At 50.4% G+C, this 20,941-nt stretch overlaps 1 protein-coding gene across 2 annotated transcripts in view; it reads right to left on the reverse strand.

Moving 5' to 3' along the window:
- Ryr1 (ryanodine receptor 1) overlaps positions 1–20,941 on the reverse strand; it is a 122,285-nt gene that overhangs the window by 92,379 nt on the left and 8,965 nt on the right. For both annotated transcript variants that reach the window (XM_050119297.1, XM_050119298.1), the window contains exons 6-25: positions 20,649–20,761; positions 20,250–20,343; positions 17,690–17,783; positions 17,003–17,077; positions 16,356–16,512; positions 16,001–16,165; positions 14,794–14,915; positions 14,233–14,428; positions 9,041–9,176; positions 8,866–8,961; positions 8,665–8,783; positions 7,728–7,861; positions 7,313–7,554; positions 6,529–6,721; positions 5,619–5,835; positions 4,582–4,686; positions 4,297–4,400; positions 3,365–3,448; positions 1,704–2,011; positions 130–332 (exon numbers count right to left, since the gene is read on the reverse strand). In XM_050119297.1, coding sequence (XP_049975254.1) covers positions 130–332; positions 1,704–2,011; positions 3,365–3,448; positions 4,297–4,400; positions 4,582–4,686; positions 5,619–5,835; positions 6,529–6,721; positions 7,313–7,554; positions 7,728–7,861; positions 8,665–8,783; positions 8,866–8,961; positions 9,041–9,176; positions 14,233–14,428; positions 14,794–14,915; positions 16,001–16,165; positions 16,356–16,512; positions 17,003–17,077; positions 17,690–17,783; positions 20,250–20,343; positions 20,649–20,761 — 2,957 coding nt within the window. The remainder of the gene's footprint in view (positions 1–129; positions 333–1,703; positions 2,012–3,364; positions 3,449–4,296; positions 4,401–4,581; positions 4,687–5,618; positions 5,836–6,528; positions 6,722–7,312; positions 7,555–7,727; positions 7,862–8,664; positions 8,784–8,865; positions 8,962–9,040; positions 9,177–14,232; positions 14,429–14,793; positions 14,916–16,000; positions 16,166–16,355; positions 16,513–17,002; positions 17,078–17,689; positions 17,784–20,249; positions 20,344–20,648; positions 20,762–20,941) is intronic.

Genomic DNA, 20,941 nt, shown 5'->3' on the forward strand with positions numbered 1-20,941 from the left:
GTGGATTCGTGGATAAACAGTATGATACATGCATGGATCAAAGAACAATGAGGTACCCCCGGACAAAACAAGAAAGCATAACTAGGAGAAACCACGGGCTGACATAATGGAGCCCAGGGAGGTACCCACTCGGTGCCCATTGAAGACATAGGCCAAATCGTCAGCTCCCAGCTCTACGTCAGGTCGCAGCTCGGGCCTTGCCCAGCCCACTCGCATCTCTCCTGTGGTGACTGCTTCAAACTCAAAGTACCAGCGGCCGCTCTGGACTGCATAGGACTTCTCTGCCCGGAAGATGCGGGCCCGATCCCCACGAGACTGGCTGTCCACCTGACCTACAGAGGAGGCAAGGCAGAGGTGAAGAGGCTGGGCAGGAAGTGGATTAGAGTAGGGTTAGGGTTAGATGTCAAAAGAGAGGAGAGACCGGAAAAACTGAGGGCCTTCACAGTCTCGGGGTTTTTGTTTAGTTTTGAGACAAGGTCTCATTGTGTAGCTCTAGCTGGCCTGTAACTTCCTATAAAGACCAGGCTGGCCTTGAACTCACAAATCTCATCAGTCTCTAACTCCCCGGTGCTGGGAGTAAAGCCGCCATGCCCAGCATCAGTGTTTTGAATGTGTGGCTACTGACGGATTTCCCATGCTCCACAGGGACATACATGAGCAGCACTCAGCGGACTTGGACTTGTCAAGAAAATAAAAGAGGACACGGAGTTGGGAGGAGAAGCATATTGGGGGCGTTAGGGGTGCTGGAGGGGATAGTGAGGTGGGTCTTTTCCTTGTATACATGTATGAAATTCTCAAGAATAAAGGCAAACTATGCTGGGTATGGTGGCCCATGCCTTCACTTCCAGCACTCATAAGACAGAGGCAAGAGCATCTCTGTGAGTTCAAGGCCAACCAGGGCTGCATAGTGAGACCCTGTTTCAAAACAGAAAGAGAAAGGGAAGGAGAAAAAAAAAACAATAAAAAATTGCCCCCCAAAATAAACAAATAAAGGGTCACAAGGAAGATCTGGAGTTCAAGGCCAGCCTCGGCTGTACCTGTTGGAAGCTCACCTGACCTGCCTGGGCTACACAAGACATCTTGAAAATTATTATAATCACAGCCAGGCACACCTATAATTCCAGTACAGGGGGGCTGAGGCAGGAGACTAGCCTGGATTACATAATGAGTACCAGGCTAGCTTCAGTTATTGAGACCCTTCCTCAGAAGACAAACTAACAAAGTGTGCAGAAAAGAGGGAGAGGGAGGGAGAGATTGGGGACAACAGTCAGTCTTAGGGTCAAGGCTTGGCTTGGAATTGGTGAAAGACTGAGTTATGGCTAGGGGTTAGAAATGCAGTCCTTGGTCCCTTGTTTGAGTGGCTTCATGTTATATAGGTATATGCAGGGACTGGGGTTAAAGGTCAAATGTGGAGGTCAGCACTCACTGGGCACATGGCATGGTCCCACAGCTCACCACTGTGGTCCTGGCCCACATATACACTGAGTCAGATCAAGGTCAGTGGTCAGACTGGGGTCAAGATAAGGATGATGGGTAAGGGTCACAAATGAGGGCAAGGGTCAGTGCTTATCAACCTTCTGATCAGTCCACTCAGTGTTAAAGATTGGAAATGTCAACCACTTGAGGCTGACTGGATCAGAGATCAAGGGTCAGGGTTCAAGGTCAAGGTAAGCGCAGCGGTGGAGACAGAGGTCAGCACTCACTGGACTCCTGGTCAGGTGGCTCAATGTTGTAGCCATAGCCCAGCAGGGTGCGCACAGCCTGGCAGAGACTGTCCCGATTGCTACGTTTGGTGGCCTCATCCAGCAGGCGGTAGGGCACGAGGCGTGGGTTTCTGCGTGCAGGGATGTCCTGCACGGCGCTATAGCTCCACCCCTGTGCCACACGGTCTCTCGCCCACACGTTGTGCCCATTCTCTGCCAGCCGATCCACCAGGGTTGTCTGTGCAGGCGTCAGCCTCACGTGGCTCAGGTCTAGCGGTGCCGGTTTGTAGCCATTGCTCATCATATACCTGCAGATAGGAGAGTCCACTGTGTAGGCCTGGCTAGCCTGGGGCTCACTGTGTAGACCAGGCTGGCTTTGAACTCACAGATCTGCCTCCCGAGTACAGGAATTGAAGGTGTGTACCACCTATACTGGGCTGACTGTGGAATCTTGGCCTGTCCCAGGACCCTAAGATCTTTAGCCCTGTTGTTTATTGTGTGTTCATGTGTGTGGGGTGGGGATTGAGTACGCCATAGAGCACTTGGAGGTCACGATTGTGGAGTCAGTTTTCTCCTTCCTCCTTTCTGTGAGTTCCAGGGATTGAACTCAGGTCATCAGGCTTGATGGCAAGAGCCCTTACCTACAGGGCTTGGCGCTACTGGCCTCCACGACCCCCTTCACTTTCTAAAATTTAATGTACTTTTTTAAAAAATTGATTTGTATGTGTGTGTGCTTCTGAGTGAGTGTCTGAGGCCCAAAGAGGATATCCGCTTCCATAGAGCAGGAGTTACAGGTATCTGTGAACCTCCAAGTGGGTGCTGGGAACTGAACCTGGGTCCTCTGGAAGAGCACCCAGTGCTCTGAACCAGCAAGATTTCTTTATCTTGACACAAGGAGTTTTATCTTTGCTCCTTTTGGGGGTCTGTGGTTTCTTTTTGAAGATGGGGTCTCACTATATAGACCAGATGACCCAAAACTCACAGATGCTCTGTCTCAGCCCAGAAATCTGGGATGGTAAGTGTGCACCACGGCACCCAGATTTGGGAATCTTTCCTTTGACCCCGATACCACACTTTGTGACTTCTCACATCTAGCTTTGGGGTTTCTTACTCTTAACAATCACTTGTTTTGTTTTGGTTTCATTTTGTTTTTCAAGACAGGGTTCCTCTGTGTAACAGCAATCACTGTCTGGAACTAGCTCTTGTAGACCAGGCTGGCCTCAAACTCACAGAGATCTGCCTGCCTCTGCCTCCTGAGTGCTGGGATTAAAGGCATGTGCCACCACCGCCCAGCCTGACCAATCACTCTTAAACACCTGGCTTTGAAATCCTTGACCATTGAACTCAGGATTTCTATTCTTTCACTCACCATCCCAGGACTGACTACTCATAATTCCAGCAACCTCTGGCTCTCGCCTTCCACCTCTGACCTTGGACTCCACCTTAGATTTCTCAGGGCCGCTCCTGACCCTGCCTTCCTGGTTCAGTCTCTTTCCGGAACTCCTAATTTTTCATCCTCAACTTACTTCTGACCCTGACCCCTGACCCTACAGACTGCACCCTAACCCTTGAACCGTATGACCTTACCCCACCACATGGCTCTGTGGTCTCTTTAGACCTCCCCGTGAAGCCTTTCCCCAGGCAGGCCCACCCACACTCACGTCTTGGGGAGTTTTGTCTTCTTCAGGTTGTCTTCAGCCTTCTCGTCAGCCATGCCCACATGGCAGCCCAGGGCCAGCAGAGTCCTGAGCAGGGGAATGAACAAAAGGTCACAGCCCACAGAGCTTCCTGCCCCATCACCTGTCTCTCTCTGGGTCTCTCTGGGTCTTTCTTTGACTGCTGTGGTGACAGAATGTCCTCTCTTTGGGTCTCACTGTATTTCTTCATCTCTACATCTCTTTGGCTAGAGTCAGATTTTCCTGACTGCATCTTTCTCTGTCCCTTTCCATGTCTATCTGTCCTTTGCTGTGTCTCCCCCACTCCCCTCCCACTACTTGTGCGAGTGTCTTACTGAGTCACCAGGCTAGTCTACATCCCCAAGGCTCAGCCTCTCAAGGATCTGGGATGATGGACCACACATCACCACACCTGCCTTTCTCCTTCCCTTCTCTGTGATCCCGTCGGTGCACACCTTTGCATGAGCACGTATGTGTACACGTGTGTGTGTGTGTAGAGGCCACAGGTTGACGTCAGATGTCTTCCTCTCTACCTTATTTTTGAGTCAAGATCTCTCACTTAGAGTCAACCAACCGGGTTCACAGGCCGGTCATTGAGCTGCCAGGCTCCTCCCCAGGGCTGGTACCACTCGTGGCTTTTTATATGGGAGATCTAAGCTCAGGGCCTCATGCTTGTGCCCCAAGCCCTCTACTGACTGAACATCTCTCCAGCCCCCTCATATTTTTTGTTATGTATTTAGGCTGTACCACAGATGGATTCCAGGACCATATGCATGCCAAAAGAGCACACCCCCAGCCCTGCACTGGTGGATTCCAGGCAAGCACCCCACCACTGACCCACACCCCAGGCCCCCTGGCTCCGTGTCCCCTCCTGGCCATCAGTCATTCCCACACTCTGATTCCCTGAGCCCTCTCACTTGAGCGTCTCCCCTGACATCTGTAAGTTGTAATTCCGCTCGGGTTCTGGTAAGCTGTGGAAATCCACAAGGCATGGATGCAGCCTCTTGTTGTCATCTCGAACCTAGAGAAACACTGGGGTCAATCTTCGGGCTCCCCTTCATCCCCGACTCCTAGATGCTGACCCATTGATCTCCCACCTATACTTCTGACACTTGCAGCCCAAAGACTCCTTGGTACCCTCGAGTCCCAGGGACTGATCCTCCCAACCACTCTCGCTCGTCCCTCTCAGGGTCTAGGCTCACCGGACCATAGGTCCATCCCTGTTCAATGCGGGTCAGTGCCCAGAGTTCATGAATGTTCTCCGCCAGCTTCTCCCGAATCCGCTCCAGGTGAGGAGGCAAGACGATCTGGGGGTAGGGGGACATTTGTGAGATCCTATTGCACCTCCACTGGGACCTCTTTTCCCAATAATGTGAGTCTTAGCTCACTCTTCCCCCAGCAGTGCTACTCCAAAGCCCTGTTCCCATGCCACGCCTCGATTAGAAAAGTAATGTCCAGAGGAGCAAGGATGTAGCACCAATCAAAGTTAAGGGGCACCTGGGGACAACCATGTGACCCTGTGCATGGGGAACCCCTTGAAGACAGAGTTTGGGCTGCTCCAGTCCATTGAACTTCCAGTACCACCCAGCCAGAGCTAGAGTCAGATCAGCCAGAAAACACTGCGGAATGAGCAGCTATTTCCTTCTCTCTATAAAGACAGTGATGAGAATCTTAACACGAGTCCTACACACACTGGTGAGACTGAAACCCAGAGCTTCAGACACCAGGCAGTTGCCCTACACTGCTAAACCATACCATAGCCCCTCACTGGGGATTCTAGGCAGGGGCTCTACCACTGAGCCACACCCCCAGCCCCTCATTGGGGGATTCTAGGTCGTGGCTTTACCACTGAGTTCCTGCCTCCAAGTTCTTGCCTTGAAGTCTTGCCCTGACTTCTCTCACTGAGGGACTATAATGTAGAAGTGTAAACTAAAATAAACCCTTTCCTTCCCAAGTTGCTTTCAGTTAGTGTTTTATTACAATAATAGAAACCTAAAACATACACACACACACACACACACATATTTGGTTTTTCAAGACAGGGTTTCTCTGTAGCTTTGGAGCTTGTCCTGGAACTAGCTCTTGTAGACCAGGCTGGCCTCAAACTCACAGAGATCCTCCTGCCTCTGCCTCCTGAGTGTTGTGATTAAAGTCCTGGTGGCCACCACCACCCAGCCAAATAAATAATTCTTTAAATAAGTGTCTAGAAGAAAGAATACCCTTGTAGAGCAGGCCATACCTGGATGGTATCCACAGGGCAGGGCACAAAGTCCAAGTGTGAGAGGCAGCGACTGGGGCCCACCAGGTGGGGTCCCCGAGGTCCTTCCCGACGGTACTCTTTGATGGGTTGGAGATGGAGTCGCTCCCGAGGGAGCACAGCTTCATGGCATGGAGCATAGCCGGGTGGGGGCAGGAACTTGAACTCACCATGGCGGCCACCAAGGAGGAATCGCACTCTGGGAGAGGAGAACGGGCATCATGGGGGGACGAAGGGGAGAGCTTGCAGTTAGTGGGGAATGTGGGAGCAACACCGGGGTCAGCGGAGCGCTCTCGGAGAATGTGCAGGCCCTGAGCCGTCTTGGGTCTCCCTAGGACCACAGAGGTCGTTTAGGAGTCATCTAAATTCCACCATAATTACAAAATAAACAGGATTCCCATTGACTGGGAATTCAGAGAGCTGAGGGTGCCTGGAAAGTTCTGGGTCTGTGAAGGTTCTTTGGAGTATGTGGTGATGGGGGAGCCACTGGGCAAGTCTGAGCTTATTAGTCCATGGCTGGCACTCTGAGGCCACTGGGATGTCAAACAGGATCTTAGACCACAATCAAATCCTAAAGTCACTGGAAGAGTCTGAGGTCGTTGGGGGGTTACTAGAAGGGTCCTGGGTCATTGAGATGTTACCGTGACAATCTGGAGTCTTTATAAAGTTATTGTGAAATTCTAGGGTTACTTGGAGGTCCCTGGGAGGATACAGGAATCGGAGATCACTGGGGTCACACTGAGGTCACGGAGACCTTCATGTAGGGGTTCTGACCACCAATCAGTCACGAAGCTGGCTGCTCTGTCCCTGCCTTTTGATGGGAGAAGCCAAGTAAAGTGCGTTCCCAGTGCTGGGCCACACGGGGGGGGGGGGGGCAGGGCCGGGTTCTCACTTGATGCCAGCTGAGAAGCTCACGACAGGGAAGAACAGCCCATCCAGGTTGAAGGATTCGAAGACGCCCTGCACGGGGCAGCCATTGATACGGAAGGAAATGGACGGCACACTGAGGTCCAGGCAGCAGCTGACCACATCCTCTGGGGCCAGCAGGTGCTGTCCTGGAGAAGTCACGGGGCGTGCCACATGCCCTACAACCAGTCATCAGAAAAGGGTCAAGGGTCGAAGGTTCCACAAAAGCAGTTTCGCTGGGACACGGGGTGACTGTTAAGGGGTCCTGTGGGGACTTGGCATTAGAATCTGTAGGAGCAAAGGTGCTCGTGGGTAGTCCTAAAATTAAGAGCTGATGTCACGGTTCCTAAGACATATACAATAAGGTGTTAGTCTTCCTAGAGTTCGAATTCTGGAAACATTGAGACCATAAATCAAAGGTCAGAGGTCATAAATCAGGGCAGTCTCCTATGATTGCCCCTGTGGGATCAGAATTTTGAAGCTAAGAAGAAACAGGTAAAGGCCAGAATTCTGAAAGTTCTAGGGCTAGGGTCAAATGAGAGGTTAGGGGTCAAAAGTTTTCTTCTTCTGGGAGTCAGGATTCTTTTATTATTTCTATTGTTGTTGTTGTTGGGTTTTAGAGACAGGGTTTCTCTGTGTAACAGCCATGGCTGTCCTAGAATTTGCTCTGCAGACCATGCAGGCGCTTAAACCCCAAGGTGTGTCACCAGGATCTTGGGAATTCCGGGGCCAGTGATCAGCTATGAGAATCCTCTAGGAGGTATAGATACCTGTCCAGAGATGAAGCCCGTCAAAGCCATAGGAATAGAGGTCATCGCCGACCCCATTGCCGCCCCAGCCCTCGCCGCCTCCAGGGTAAGGGCTATAGCCCTCGCTGAGGGCCCAGCCCACCCGCAGGTGAGTGGCCTGCGCTGTCAGAAATGGAGCCACCTCATCCACCATTACTTCAAAGTACCATTTGCCATACTGCGTAGAGCCCTCTGCTCGGCCCACAAAGATGTTGGGGCGGATGCTGCAGGAGAAATGGAGAGGAGACCCAGATGTGGGGAAGGAAAGAGAGACAGAGGGACATCAAAGGATAGAGGGACTGCAGTGATAGCTAAGAACACTGGCTGCTTCAGCAGAGGACCTGGGTTCGAGCCTGCGGTCAGGACTGGGGGTCAAAGCTAAGGTTAAAAGACCCACCTGGTGACGTAGTTGATGAGGTTTGTCTGCAGGAGAAGTTCTCGGCCGGGGAGCAAGTTCTCAGTAATGAGATCTTGGTTGGAGCGCACGGCCACACCATTGCACACACACAGTGAGCACAGCACGTCCAGGACCTGGAAGTCAAGTTCAGAGGTCAAGGAGAGTGAGGCTAGCCGGGCTGGTGGGGCACACTTTTAATCCCAGCACACATGGGCACAGACAAGTGGATCTCCGTGAGTTCAAGGCCAGCCTGGTCTACACAGTGAATTCCTGGACAGCCAGGGCACACAGTGAGTGAGACCCTGTCTGAAAACTGAAAATTAAAAAAGGAGAGGAGGGGGAACCAGAGTGGGAGGCTCTGGGAAGACCGCAGAAGAAAGGCAGGAGGCAAGGCTAGTGTATGATAGCTCCAGCTAGAATATGGAGAACCTGCTTGAGAGGGTGAGGAGAGGAAGGTCGAAGATCAAAGAGGAAGGTGGGGCAGGAGGCTGGTGTGGTCCTTGTGGGTTGGGATAAGGCATCGTTAAGTGCAAGAAATTAGAGACTGGGGGGGGGTAGTGAAGGAAGGGGTCAAAGGGCAGAGTGGAAGATCAACCAGAGCCTCAGGAGTCAAGGTGAGATTCTGGATTAGCAGGGGCTCTAAACTTCGGCCTTTATGGGCCAGGTGGGGATGTAAAGGTATGAACTGGTTTGAAATTGTACAGCGGGCACTGACAGAACCTGTAGCAAACTGTAAAGTCGATCTGCCACCCACAGTGACTGTAAAGTGCATTTCAGAGATTCACCTAAGTAGATCTGCAGCCCAGAATCCACTGAAGAGCCACGAATTTGAGAGCCTCCGCTTGGGATGGAAGTGCATTACAAAGTTCAGTAAAAGACAAGGTTAAAGGAAGGAGTCCTGGGGCCGCAGGGGAGAGGTCAGGGTTGAAGGACCCACCTTGTGGTTCCTCCCATGCTTGTCCAGGAGGGAGATGATGGACTTGATGTGGTTCTCCTGGATGATGTTCAGAACCTCGGGACTCTCAATCAGGACACAATACAGCACCTCCAGTATGCCTGCCGGGCGCCCACGGAAGAGGTGACGGGGAATGGCCTTTCCTCCCCACCCTTCCCACCCCCCTCTCCTGGGCTCTCCTACCAGATGAGGCCTCCAGGCGATCCAGCTTGCTAACCAGCCAATCCAAGTTTGTGGAGAAGAGGGCGCAGTTGGTGCGATTGCCACGGATCAGAGAGGCTGTAGGGGGCACAAGGGGGAGATCTGTTAGAACAGGGGTCTGGGTGCTCCTGGGGGAGTCAGCTCTGAGTCCCCTCACCTAGGAGTTCATAGAGCAGGTTCACAATCTCTTTCCAAGATTCAGCTGCCTCCTCCCCGGCAAATTCGGCAAAGTGGGCAGCAGTGGTGTAGACATTGAGGCGGTCAATGCAATTCAGGACCAGGGAGAGCATCCCCTGGGGGGGAAAGAAACGGAGGAGTTCCAGACCCACACTTTGTCTTTTCTAGACTTACTACATCATATTCCTGCACTAGGTAATGGTTGTGTTCCCAGAGGTAACCCAGTTTCTTTGCTTGTTTGTTTGGTTTGGTTTTTTGAGACAGGATTTCTCTGTAGCTTTGGATCCTATCCTGAAACTCACTCTGTAGACCAGACTGGCCTCAAACTCACAGAGATCCACTTGTCTCTCCCTCCGGAGTGCAGGGATTAAAGTTGTGCGCCTCCACGCCCGTCGTGACACAGCTTCTTCAGTTCCGTGTCCCCATTCAGTCTTATCACCCCCTCTCCTTCCTGACTCATCAAACCTGTTCCTGGGCTCTGTGCCTCAGTCTCCAATATAATATGCCCTTATTAATATTAAGACTGAATTTGTGCTTCTATGATCTACAGCATTTTTCTCCATTTTACTTAGTTCCAGACACCCCACTCTTGGTTTCAGTTTGGACCAGTTCACTTTTACCACCTACCATAAGAGATATTTTTTTACTCTCTCCCCTCTGACATTTTAATGATTTTTCTTCTTTTTTTATATTTATTTATTTATTTATTATGTATACGATATTCTGTCTGTGTGTATGCCTGCAGGCCAGAAGAGGGCACCAAACCTCATTACAGATGGTTGTGAGCCACCATGTGGTTGCTGGGAATTGAACTCAGGACCTTTGGAAGAGCAGGCAATGCTCCTAACCGCTGAGCCATCTCTCAGCATTTATTCAATTATTTATTTATTTATTTATTTATTATGTATATGATATTCTGTCTGTGTGTATGCCTGCAGGCCAGAAGAGGGCACCAAACCTCATTACAGATGGTTGTGAGCCACCATGTGGTTGCTGGGAATTGAACTCAGGACCTTTGGAAGAGCAGGCAATGCTCCTAACCGCTGAGCCATCTCTCCAGCTCATGGTTGTTTTTTTTTTTTCTTTACTGTGATTTATTTTTATTTATTTATTTATTTTTGGAGACAGGATCTCATTTTGTAGCTTTGGCTGGCCTGGAACTCACCAAATTGACCTCAGACTTATACAGACCCACCTGCCTCTATCAGCAGAATTCTTATGTTAAAGGTGTACACCAACATGCCCAGCTCTTCTGAATCTTATAAGTTTATATATTGTATAAATGGTTTGCCTATTGCATGTGTGTGTTCCATGTCTATGCCTGGTGCCATGTCTATGCCTGGTCAGAAGAGGAAATTGGATCCCCTGGAACTGGAGTTACAGAGAGTTGTAATCTGCTGTGTAGGTGCTAGGAACTGAACCCAAGTCCTCTGAAAGAGAGCATGTGCCCTTAACCACGGAGCCATCTCTCCAGTCCCTATTCTGAGTATTGTGTGTGTGTCTGTGTGTTTGTGCGTGTGTGTGTGTGTGTGTGTGTAGATGACCATGAATATGTATGCATCTGTGTGTGTTCATGGAGGCCAAAGAACAACTTCTACCTCCTTTGAGACAGGGTTTCTCATTTGCCTGAAGGTCACCAATGAGGCTACACTGGCTGGCCGTCAAGCCTTGGGGATCTGCCTGTCTCTGCCTCCCTAGGGCTGGGACTACAAGGACCTACCACCATGCCTGGCATTTTTATCAGGTGGGTTCTAAGAACCTAACTCAGTTTCTCATGCACTTTAACTGGCTGAGCTCTCTCTTCGGTCCTTTGGTGAATTCTAACACACACGCAGAAAAGTAAGTAAAGCATAGACAATTAATTCTCATCACTCACAGCAGTGGTCTGTAAAATCATATGAACAATGACTTATCAACAACTGAATCACCACTCATGGCAAAAGTGCAGGGGAGGCAAGGGAATGCCTGGATAGATGTAGTTTTGTTTATCTATTTGAAACGGTCTCATTCTGTAGTTCAGGCTGTCCCGGAACTGGTGGCAATCCTCATGTCAGCCTCGCCAGTGCTGGTGTCACAGGTGTGAGCCGCCACACCTCACTCATTATAATCTTTTTTGAAAGAGGATCTTTTTTGTGTAAACCAGGTTGGACTTGGTACTTACTAGGTGGGGCAGGCTGGATTTGAACTTGTGGCAATTCCTCTATCTCTGCCTCCCAAATCCCAGAGAGTCACCACCCCTGCCTTAAAGTGTTTATTTTCGGAGCTGGAGAGATGGGTCAATGGTTTTGAGAACTGGTTGCTCTTCCAGAAGACCCAGGTTCAATTCCCAGCACCAACATGGGTGCTCACACCTGTCTATAACTCCAGCTCCTGGGTTTCTGACACAGACACACATGCAGGTAAAATACCAATGAACAGAAAATAATTTTTTTTTAATTTTTAAAATATGGAGTCATGAGACCAGCAGTGGAGGCGCACACCTTTAATCCCAGCACTTGGGAGACAGAGGTAGGCAGATCTCTGTGAGTTTGAAGTCAGCCCGATCTACAGACTGAGTTCCAGCACAGCCTGGGCTATGTCTCGAACAACCAAACTAAAAAAGATGGAGTCATAGCTGGAGATGTACTCAGTTGGTAATGTGAATTTAGTGTGGATGTGGTTGGTCCCCAGCACCACATTAGGTGAACATGGTGCACACTTGTCCAGCAACTGGGATGTGGGAGCAGAAGGAACAGGGCATCCTGTGGTTAGCCAAGAGCAAGAGGAAGAGAAAGAATATATTTACTATGTGGCCCAGGCTAGCCCCAAACTCCTGGGCTCAAATGACTTTCTTAACCTTCCCACATAGTGGAAACTATGGGCATGAGCTGTTGTGATCAGCTTCTGTGTTTTTTTTTAAGGGTTGTTTTATTTTCTTGAACTAACTTACTTTCTTTCTTTCTTTCTTTCTTTCTTTCTTTCTTTCTTTCTTTCTTTCTTCAGTATCCTGGCTGTAGGCCAGAAGAGGGCACCAGATCTCATTATAGGTGGTTGTGAGCCACCATGTGGTTGCTGGGAATTGAACTCAGGACCTCTGGAAGAACAGTCAGTGCTCTTAACCGCTGAGCCATCTCTCCAGCCCCTGTGATCAGCTTCTGAATACAATATTTTTATCAATGAGTTGGTGTATAACCTTGTTTTATTCATGTTTCTAGAAAAAGAAACACATTCATGATATAGTGTTTTATTGAGAAATATTAAATTCACAGCTGACAACATCATATTAACACCTGAACGAAACTTATCTTTCCTGTACTTAAAAATTACAAATAGAGCCAGGTGGTGGTGGCTCACACCTTTAAACCCAGCACTTGGGAGGCAGAGGCACAGATCAACACAGAGAAACTCTGTATTGAGGGAAGAAAAAAAGAGAGATCCAGATGGTACCTGAAAGTCATTAATTTTGTTTGCATTTTGAGACTCTGTGTGTGTGTGTTTGTGTGTGTGATACATATTTGTTTGTGTGCAGGTGTGCGTTTTTGCTCCTGTGGAGACTAGAGGTCAACTTCAAGAGATTTTTGTTTTTGTTTTTGGCTTCTTGTTTGTTTTCCAGATAGAGTTTTTCTGTGTAGCCCTGGCTGTCCTGGAACTCACTCCGTAGACCAATCTAGTGTCAAACTCAGAGATTATCCTGCCTCTGCCTCCAAAGTGCTGGGATTAAAGATGTGCACCACAATCACCTGGCAACTTCTGGGGTCTTCTATGATGACTTGTCATCTTGGCTTTTTGTTTTAAGGGCTGGGTCTTATTACATAGGTCTGGCTGGCCTGAAACTTGCTGTGATGTAGGATGCCCTTCTGTATATGTTTTGCTTTTATTAACTAATGAATAAAGCTGTTTGGGCCAATGGCTTAGCAGAATAAAGTCTGGCGGGAAATCTAAACAGAGAGTAGGCGGAGTCAGGGAGACGCCATGTAGTTGCCGAAGGAGAAAGACACCTGACCACCAGAGCATTACAAGAATCTTACTGGTAAGCCACAGCCTCATTGCAATGCACAGATTAATAGAAATAAATTAATTTAAGATGTAAGAGTTAGTTAATAACAAGCCTGAGATAACAGGTCAAACAGTGTTGCAATTAATATAGTTTCTGTGTGATTATTGGGGTCTGGGCAGCCGGGAACAAATGAGCAGTCTCCATTTACAAGGCTGGCCTTGAATTTACAGAGATCCTCCTGCTTCTGCCTTCCTAGTACTGGAATTAAACATGTTTATCATCACACTCAACTGTCCTGTTTTTTTTTCTAAAGATTTACTTTATCATTTTTAAATCTATATACTGTAAGGGTGTGAGGCATCGGATCCCTCTGGAAACGGAGTTAAGGTGTTTTTGAGCCACCGGCTATGGGTTCTGGACACTGAACTTGGGTCCTGATAGAGCAGTACCTGCTCTTAAACACTGAGCCATCGCTCCAGCCCCCACCTTATTTTTTGAGGCAGGGTCTCTCACTGAACCCGCCTATCTGTATTGAACTCTAAGCGCCCTGCATACACTGTACTAATCCCACCCTGGTGGTAGTTTTGCTATTGTTACTGTGGTCCTCCTTCTTCCTCATCCAGGAGGCGGGGCCAGGCTATGCCTGAGAATAGACACATTCCCCGCGACTGAAAAGGCAGCAGAGTGCTGACCTCAGTCCAGGCATCTCAGCTCAGGTGAGCACCCCACACCTCTTCCCTTCTTGTTCTAAGAGATGGCAAGTCCCTCACTCCAATAATCTCCTCCCAGATGTACCAAAATCACCCTGTGTCCCCGATCCTACACCCCACTCTAGTTCTGCCCTCTCACCCAGGTCTGGATCCTACACACAGAAGCAGAAGCAGAAAGCCCCATCTGTGGAGCCTCTGAATCAACCCCTGCTCAGGTTATCTAATCTGGACTTTCAGTTTCACATGGCACCGCCCCTTGCCCCCCTCATTCCCGCCCTCCCTCAAGGCCCCCCCCCCTCATCAACACTGCCCCCTCCTTGAGGCCCAACTCATCACTATCCTACAGGCCCCGCCCTCTCTCGAGCTCCTCCCTAGACCCCGCCCCTCCTTAAATCCCAGGCACTGAGAATTGTATGGCCCCTCGCCTCCCCACACCCCCGGCCAAACCCCGCCCCCTCGGGCCCCGCCCTCCACGCCTGGCTTCACCTCCTCCTGGAAGAGGCTCTGTCGGTTGCGCAGGCTGCGGAGCTTGGTCTGCTTCTCCTCATGCTGCAGCTCCTCCGAAGGCGGCTCGAAGTAGCCGATGAGGTCCTGTAGGCTCAGGATGACGCCCTCGATGGGCAGTGCTGACCCAGCCGGTGGCCCCGAGCCCCGTGGCTTCCCACTGAAGCTATCAAGACCTCTGTGGGGACCACAGTGCTCAGGCAGGGTTGTTAGCACCACCCCATCCCACGCTGGACTCCCACAGGCTTCGGTTTTATGGAGGACAGAGAAACAGAAGAAAAGCCTTGGCCCAAGGTCACACAGAACCAATGACATTGCTGGGATGGGCATGGGCTCCTGTGTAGCAGGCACAAGGGATCCTGGAAGTAGTCAGGCCCGGAGAGAGCCAGTCAAGAGTCTTGGTGCTAGTGTGAAAGTTAGAATGTAAGGTCAAAGGTCATGGGTGTTCAGGTCGGATGTGCGGAGGTCTCTTCGAGAGGGATTGTGACATTTCTCAGGTACACACGTGTGTACGGGGAGCTAGGAGACGGTGGGCAGGCTTACTTTATGAACTGGTTGTACAGGCCCGCCGTGCTGTATATCATGCGGGCAGCCTGGGACTCCTCCTGCTGACATCGGGTCAGTGACAGTGCATCATCCATGTGACCTTCCTGGTGCAGCATGGCCTGGGTGTGCACACGCAGAGGTCAGGAAAGGTTGACACCTGATCCTTAGGGTGCTGGGGATGGAATCTAGGGCTTCATGCATGCTAGGCAAGCCCTGTGTAACTGAGCTACAGCCCCGGCCCTTCCCTTTTGGGTCTTTTGAAACAGGGTTTCACTATGTGGTCCAAGCTGACCTCAAACTCAAACTCACAGTCGTCCCTCTTCCCACCCACCTCAGCCTCTTGAGCGCTAGGGTAACTGGTGAGAACCACCAGACCCAGCCAATAATTTAGGAATGTTATTTTCAGCTTGTTATTATTTGGAAGATTTTTATAGGTAGTGGATGTGTGTATACACAAGTGTGGTAGTCAAGACAACCTGAAGGAGGCAGCTCCCCCCTTCCACCATGGAGCTCTAGGGGTCAAAGTAAAGGCCTCAGCTTGGCAGCAAAAACTTTTTACTCACTGAGCCACCTTGCTGGCCCTTGTTTGTTTTCTCTCTGTGTGGATGGCTTCCTAGTTTTCAATTTCTGTGTGTCTTTATCTCTGCTTTTCTTTCTCTCTTTCTACACACACACACATACACGTACACATACACAGTGCACACACACACCATACACACACCACACATACACACACACCATACACATTTACACACACACGTGCACACACACTACACACACACGCACACACATGCATGCACACACCACATGCATGCACACACCACACACACCCCCACACACATACGCACTCACACACACACCACACACATGCATGCGCACACACACCACACACGCACACACGCACGCATACGCACTCACACACACACACCACACACATGCATGCGCACACCACACGCATGCACACCCCACACCCACACCCACACGCACGCACGCACACACACATACGCACTCACACACACACCCCCACACACATGCACACACACACACGCACTCACACACACACCACACACATGCATGCGCACACACACCACACACGCACCTCTTTTATCTCCCTGTCTATCTCATTCTCAGGCTCCCAAATGCTGGGTAATGAACCAGCCCTGCCCAGCCCCTGCTCACACTCACACTCCTTCCAGGAGCCCACCTTCTTCTTGAGCACTCCGAGCCTCAGGGCCTTGGGGTCTGGGGCAGCATAGGTGAGCCACAGGCCTGAGGCCACATGTTGCACAAAGCAGAGCGACTCTCCATACTTGATCTCAGGGGGCCCCATGCCCTCCACATCTCTCTTGGGGGCCACATCCAGCTTCTCCTGCAGGAACAAGGGACAGACATCAGCCTCCTATGCCGGGTGCTGTGGAAGACCCCAAGCAAGAGTCCTCATCCAGGAGGCTAGAGTGAGACCCAGGGTTGCAGATGAGGAAGGGCACCTCGCCCCCTACACATACACAAGTGTAAGCGTGTGCTCACACACACACACACACACACACACACACACCAACCTTGGAGATTCGGAAGCAAAAGGAAGTGGCCTTGGTGTGGGCCTTGCTGGCATCAACCACCACAAGGCCTTGGTCTTCGGTGAGAGCAAGGTACCGTCCTGTTGTCACGTGCCTGATTCGAAGTGGCTGGCCCCAGCGGAGGTGGCTTCCACTCCAGCTGTGGAAGGTGACAGTGGGGAGAATCAGGGGACCCCTCCCTAGTAGTGAGAATCAGGGGACTCCTCTATAGTAGTGAGAATCAGGGGAATCCTTCATAGTAGCCATTAACATCATAGTCTTGGTTTAAAACCCCTCAATCATCTCCCTTCCAGGGTTCCCAAGATCTTTTCTGGGGCCCTTCAATCTTTCTTAGAACTCTCTCCTCCCTGTTCAGCAGCTCCAGTCCTCTGGTAGATTCCTGAACCTTCCTCAGAGCTCCCCAGCTGTCTCCAGGGCCTGGCTCAAGCTTTCTAGATGCAAACTTTCACTCAGAGCCCCTATCTCTCCCTCAGGAACCTCCCACCTTCCCCAAGGGTTCCAGGATCCCTGAGGACCCAAATCTCTCTCAGGCTCTCTAGGCTGTCCCTCCCAAAACCTTCAAGTGTCTTCCTCAGATAACCCTCAAGACCCTTTCCCCCTCTCGGGCCCCAAGGAGCCCCCCACCGCACCTGATTCTCAGTGGCTCCAGCCTCCAAAGGGAGCGGGCGTGAGTGCACACAGGCCCTCCCTCATAGTACACAAGTCTAGGGTTAGAAGAGAGGACAAAGTCAGGAAGGCCGACTCCAGTCCCCAACCCTGTGGCTAACAGCCCATCTGGGAAAGGCTTGGCCCGCAGCCTGTTGGACTACTGGAAGTGGTAGGGTCCTTGGGAGGGGGCCCAGTGGAAAGAAGCTAGGTCACTGAAATATTAGAATCTTGGCCCTTCCACTTTCCTTAGTGTGTCTTCAAATACCACAAGGTGAAACCAGCCTCTGCCACATACTGTCACCGTGATACACTGTGCCACCAAGGACCGGAAGTATCAGGGCCAAGGAATCATAGATTGCAACCATGAGCCAAAAGAATCTTTCACTAAAGTTGATTTTGTTAGGTTTTTTTTGGGGGGGGGGATTGAGACAGGATTTCTCTGTAACTTTGGAGCCTGTCCTGGCACTCACTCTGTAGACCAGGCTGGCCTCGAACTCACAAAGATCCACCTGCCTCTGCCTGGGATTAAAGGCGTGCGCTACCACCGCCTGACCTGTCTCAGGTATTTCATTATAGCAACAGAAAGCTAAAAAGCACAGAGTGCCCAACCAATGTTTTCTTCCCACCCACACCCCTGGACCCTAAGGTCTCCTTGTCCCAAGCCAGACCTGCGCTGGTCATCACTGTCCGAAGGGGAAATGGTCAGACATTCATCCATGTGTCCATGAAAGAGGCGGAGGACATGGCCTCCAGTCACAAAACCTGAGGAAGATCAAGGAAGGGTAGTTGCTGTGAGGCAGGACTCGCAGATATATCTGGAAGTCAGTGTGGAGTCTAGGGTTCCTTTATCTTCCCTATGGAGGTGAAGCTGGACTAGGGAGCAGTGTTGATAATCTGTGGTTTAGCCCATGTTTAAGATCTAAAAAGTGGGGATGTGAGATTTGGGATCAGAGGTCAGAGGCCAACCCATAAGGATCTGGACATGCTGGGATAAGGTTGGGAGACTTAGAGTCATGACTTAAGGGTTTGGATTTGGCCTTTTGAGACTGAGGTCAGATTGTGTGGTAAGGGGTCCAGAGCTCCCTGCTCTTGGGCTCCATGTTCCTAGGCAGAGGTTAGGGTTAGGAGGTGTGACGTTCGGCTCTGAGGCTAGAGTTGGCAGTTAGGACCTCAATTCTGAGTATTGGTTTGGGGGATCTTGGGTTGACATACGAGGTCAGGCTTTGGGGTTACAATCTGAGTTTGAGACCCTGAGCTCAGAGTACGAATCTGGAAAGACCTGAGCTTTGTAGTAAAATAATGAAGGTGCTGGAGAGATGGCTTCACAGTTGAGAGCACTAGCCGCCATTGCAGAAAACCCGCGTCCTGTTCCGAATGCCCACACAGCAGCTCAGAACTGTATCTGTGCAAACTCAGTTTCAGCGGATCCAACACGCTCTTCTGGCCTCCGCAGGCACCAGACACACACATGTGCACAGACACAAATGTATGCAAGACATTCATACACATAAAATAAAAATAAATAAATAAATAAATAAATAAATAATTTTTTCAGAGTGTTTTTAAAAGTTGGTGGGCCTGGATTTCGGGGCTTGGGTCTCAGTGGTTTAAATCACAGCTTGGTTCTTTGGTTAAAGGACCCTGAAGTTAGAGTCAAAACTAAGGGTTCTGCCATCTTACTACAGGATCCGAGACTGAAATCGGCAGGCTTCGAGGCTTGATTTATTTTTCTTCATTTGTTTTGGGGAGAATTTGCATGTGTGGTTTTGTGGGGATTCCCCCCTTTGTTTAGTTGGTGCTGTGTGCGAACGTGTCCGTGTTTATGTGTGTGCACTTCTGTCTGCAGGTGCTCAGGCACATGTGTGCGAATGTGTGTGGAGGCCAGAGGTCAGCACTGGGTGTCTTTCTGTCACTCTCCACTTTATTGGGGGGGAAGGGGCAGGAAGGAGTCTCATGGAACCGGAGCTCACTGACCCAGCTCAACTGGCTCTCTAGGGAACCCCACGGGTCCTCTGGTCCTCCCAGCACTGGGATTACATGGGGTGACCCTGAACCCGGCTTTAACACAGGGGATGGGGGTGGGACGTAAGTCCTACTTCACCAGCTGAGCTCTCTCCCAACCCCGGGGTTTTGTTGTTTGTCTGTGTGTTGTTTGTTATGTGTATTGGTGTTTTGCCTGTGTGAAACATCTTGCACCACTGGTGGGCCCGGTGTCCCAGGAGGTCAGAAGATGGTGTCGGATCCCCTGGAAATGCAATTATAGATGGTTGTGAGCCACCATGTGGGAGCTGGGAATCAGATCCAGGTCATCTGTAAAGAATGGCCAGTGTTCTTAACTGCAGAGGCGTCACTTCGGCCCCGTTTTCTGTTTTGTTTGTTTGTTTATTTGTATGAATGCTGTGAGCTCGAATTTTGGGTTTTGAGAGTAAAATTAAAATCTGAGTGTGTGGGGCTAGGAAGGTGATTTAGCAGCTGATGACACCAGACACCAACCCAGGCCACCCGAATTCAGTCTTCAAGACCTACATAGCAAAGGAAAAACTGACTCCTATAAGCTATCGTCTGACCTTTACCCACACACACAGTTCAGTTAAAATTCTTTTGAGAGTCCAAAGCCGGTAGCATAAACTCTGAGGTCTGAGCAGGGGTCCTGGCTTAGGATCTGAGGTTTAGATTCCAGGGCTTTGGTCTGTGCCTATATCTCAGAACTGAAGTCTCAGGATTAAGCTCCCGGGTTGATGCTCTACACCGGTGGTTCTCAACCTGTGGTTCACGACCCCTTGGGGTCAAATAACCTCTTCACAGGAGTCACATATCAGATACTTACATCACAATTCACAACAGAGCAAAATTACAATTACAAAGTAGTAACAAAAATAATTCTATGGTTGGCGGTCACCACAGCACGAGCATCTGTATTAAAGGGTCATAGCACTGGGAAGGCTGAGAACCACCACTAAGCTGAGAGTTCTTCATGGAGGAATCTGACCTCGAGGACTGAGCTTGGTATGGAAGTTTCTGGAGCTGAGTTTGCGGGTGGTAGTGAATTGGAGGCCTAGGGACCTGAGCTCTAGGGTTCTGGCTTTGGGGTCAGTAAGAAATGTACTGTGGAAGCCACAACTGGGAGATCTGAAGTGTGAGGTGCAAGACAATCTGGGCGTGTCTGAGGAAGCACCATAAGTGAGGATATCTTTTGATGGCCTCACCTTAGAGGCCTGAGGTCCTCACCTTCTTCACAGCCAGAGCAGATAGGGTTCATGTTCCACAGAGTCTGCATGAAGGAGGCATCAACCTGAAGTTCCCCGCTCGCGGTCGACAGGTGCTGGGGTCAGAGACAGCAGAATGAACAAGAATCGGGACTCAGTGGGAAACAATCAAAGGGAGACTCCAGGAAACATACAGAATGGAGACAGAAGGCCGGAGGACACAGATCAGACAAATGAGAGCAAGTTAGGGAATGGGGTGAGGGGATGTGATTGGAAATCAGAAATAGGGGATGTCAGAAAGCCAGGAGCTGTGAGAGCCAGAGACCCACTGGGCAAGCCAACGTTGAGAGGTGGGGCACATCCCACACACACCCCCCCCCCACAGGAGCAGGAGGACTATCAGGGAGATGGGATCACTCACCAAGTATCGCTCGGAGGAGACGCTGACAAGGATGAGGTCATCCCCAACACGAACCTTCTCTCCTTCAGACCTCTGCTTGGAGGCAGGGTGCATCGTCCACCAACACGCCTCTCCTACGAGTGGGTTGACCGTCAGGACCATGGTTTCCCACAATGCTCTTCCACACAGTACTCACAGTCACCAAGTCTTCCCGACTCTGGAGTCTATAAATCCCCAACTGCCCCATCAACTCCCACCTCGTCGCCTGTCTGGAATGTGCCCAGGCCCCCGTGACTAGCTCCAGGGCAGACTTA

Source organism: Alexandromys fortis, unplaced genomic scaffold (assembly GCF_014885135.2).
Source record: "Alexandromys fortis isolate MF-2015 unplaced genomic scaffold, M_Fortis_MF-2015_v1.1 scaffold_140, whole genome shotgun sequence".
Taxonomy (NCBI): domain Eukaryota; kingdom Metazoa; phylum Chordata; class Mammalia; order Rodentia; family Cricetidae; genus Alexandromys; species Alexandromys fortis.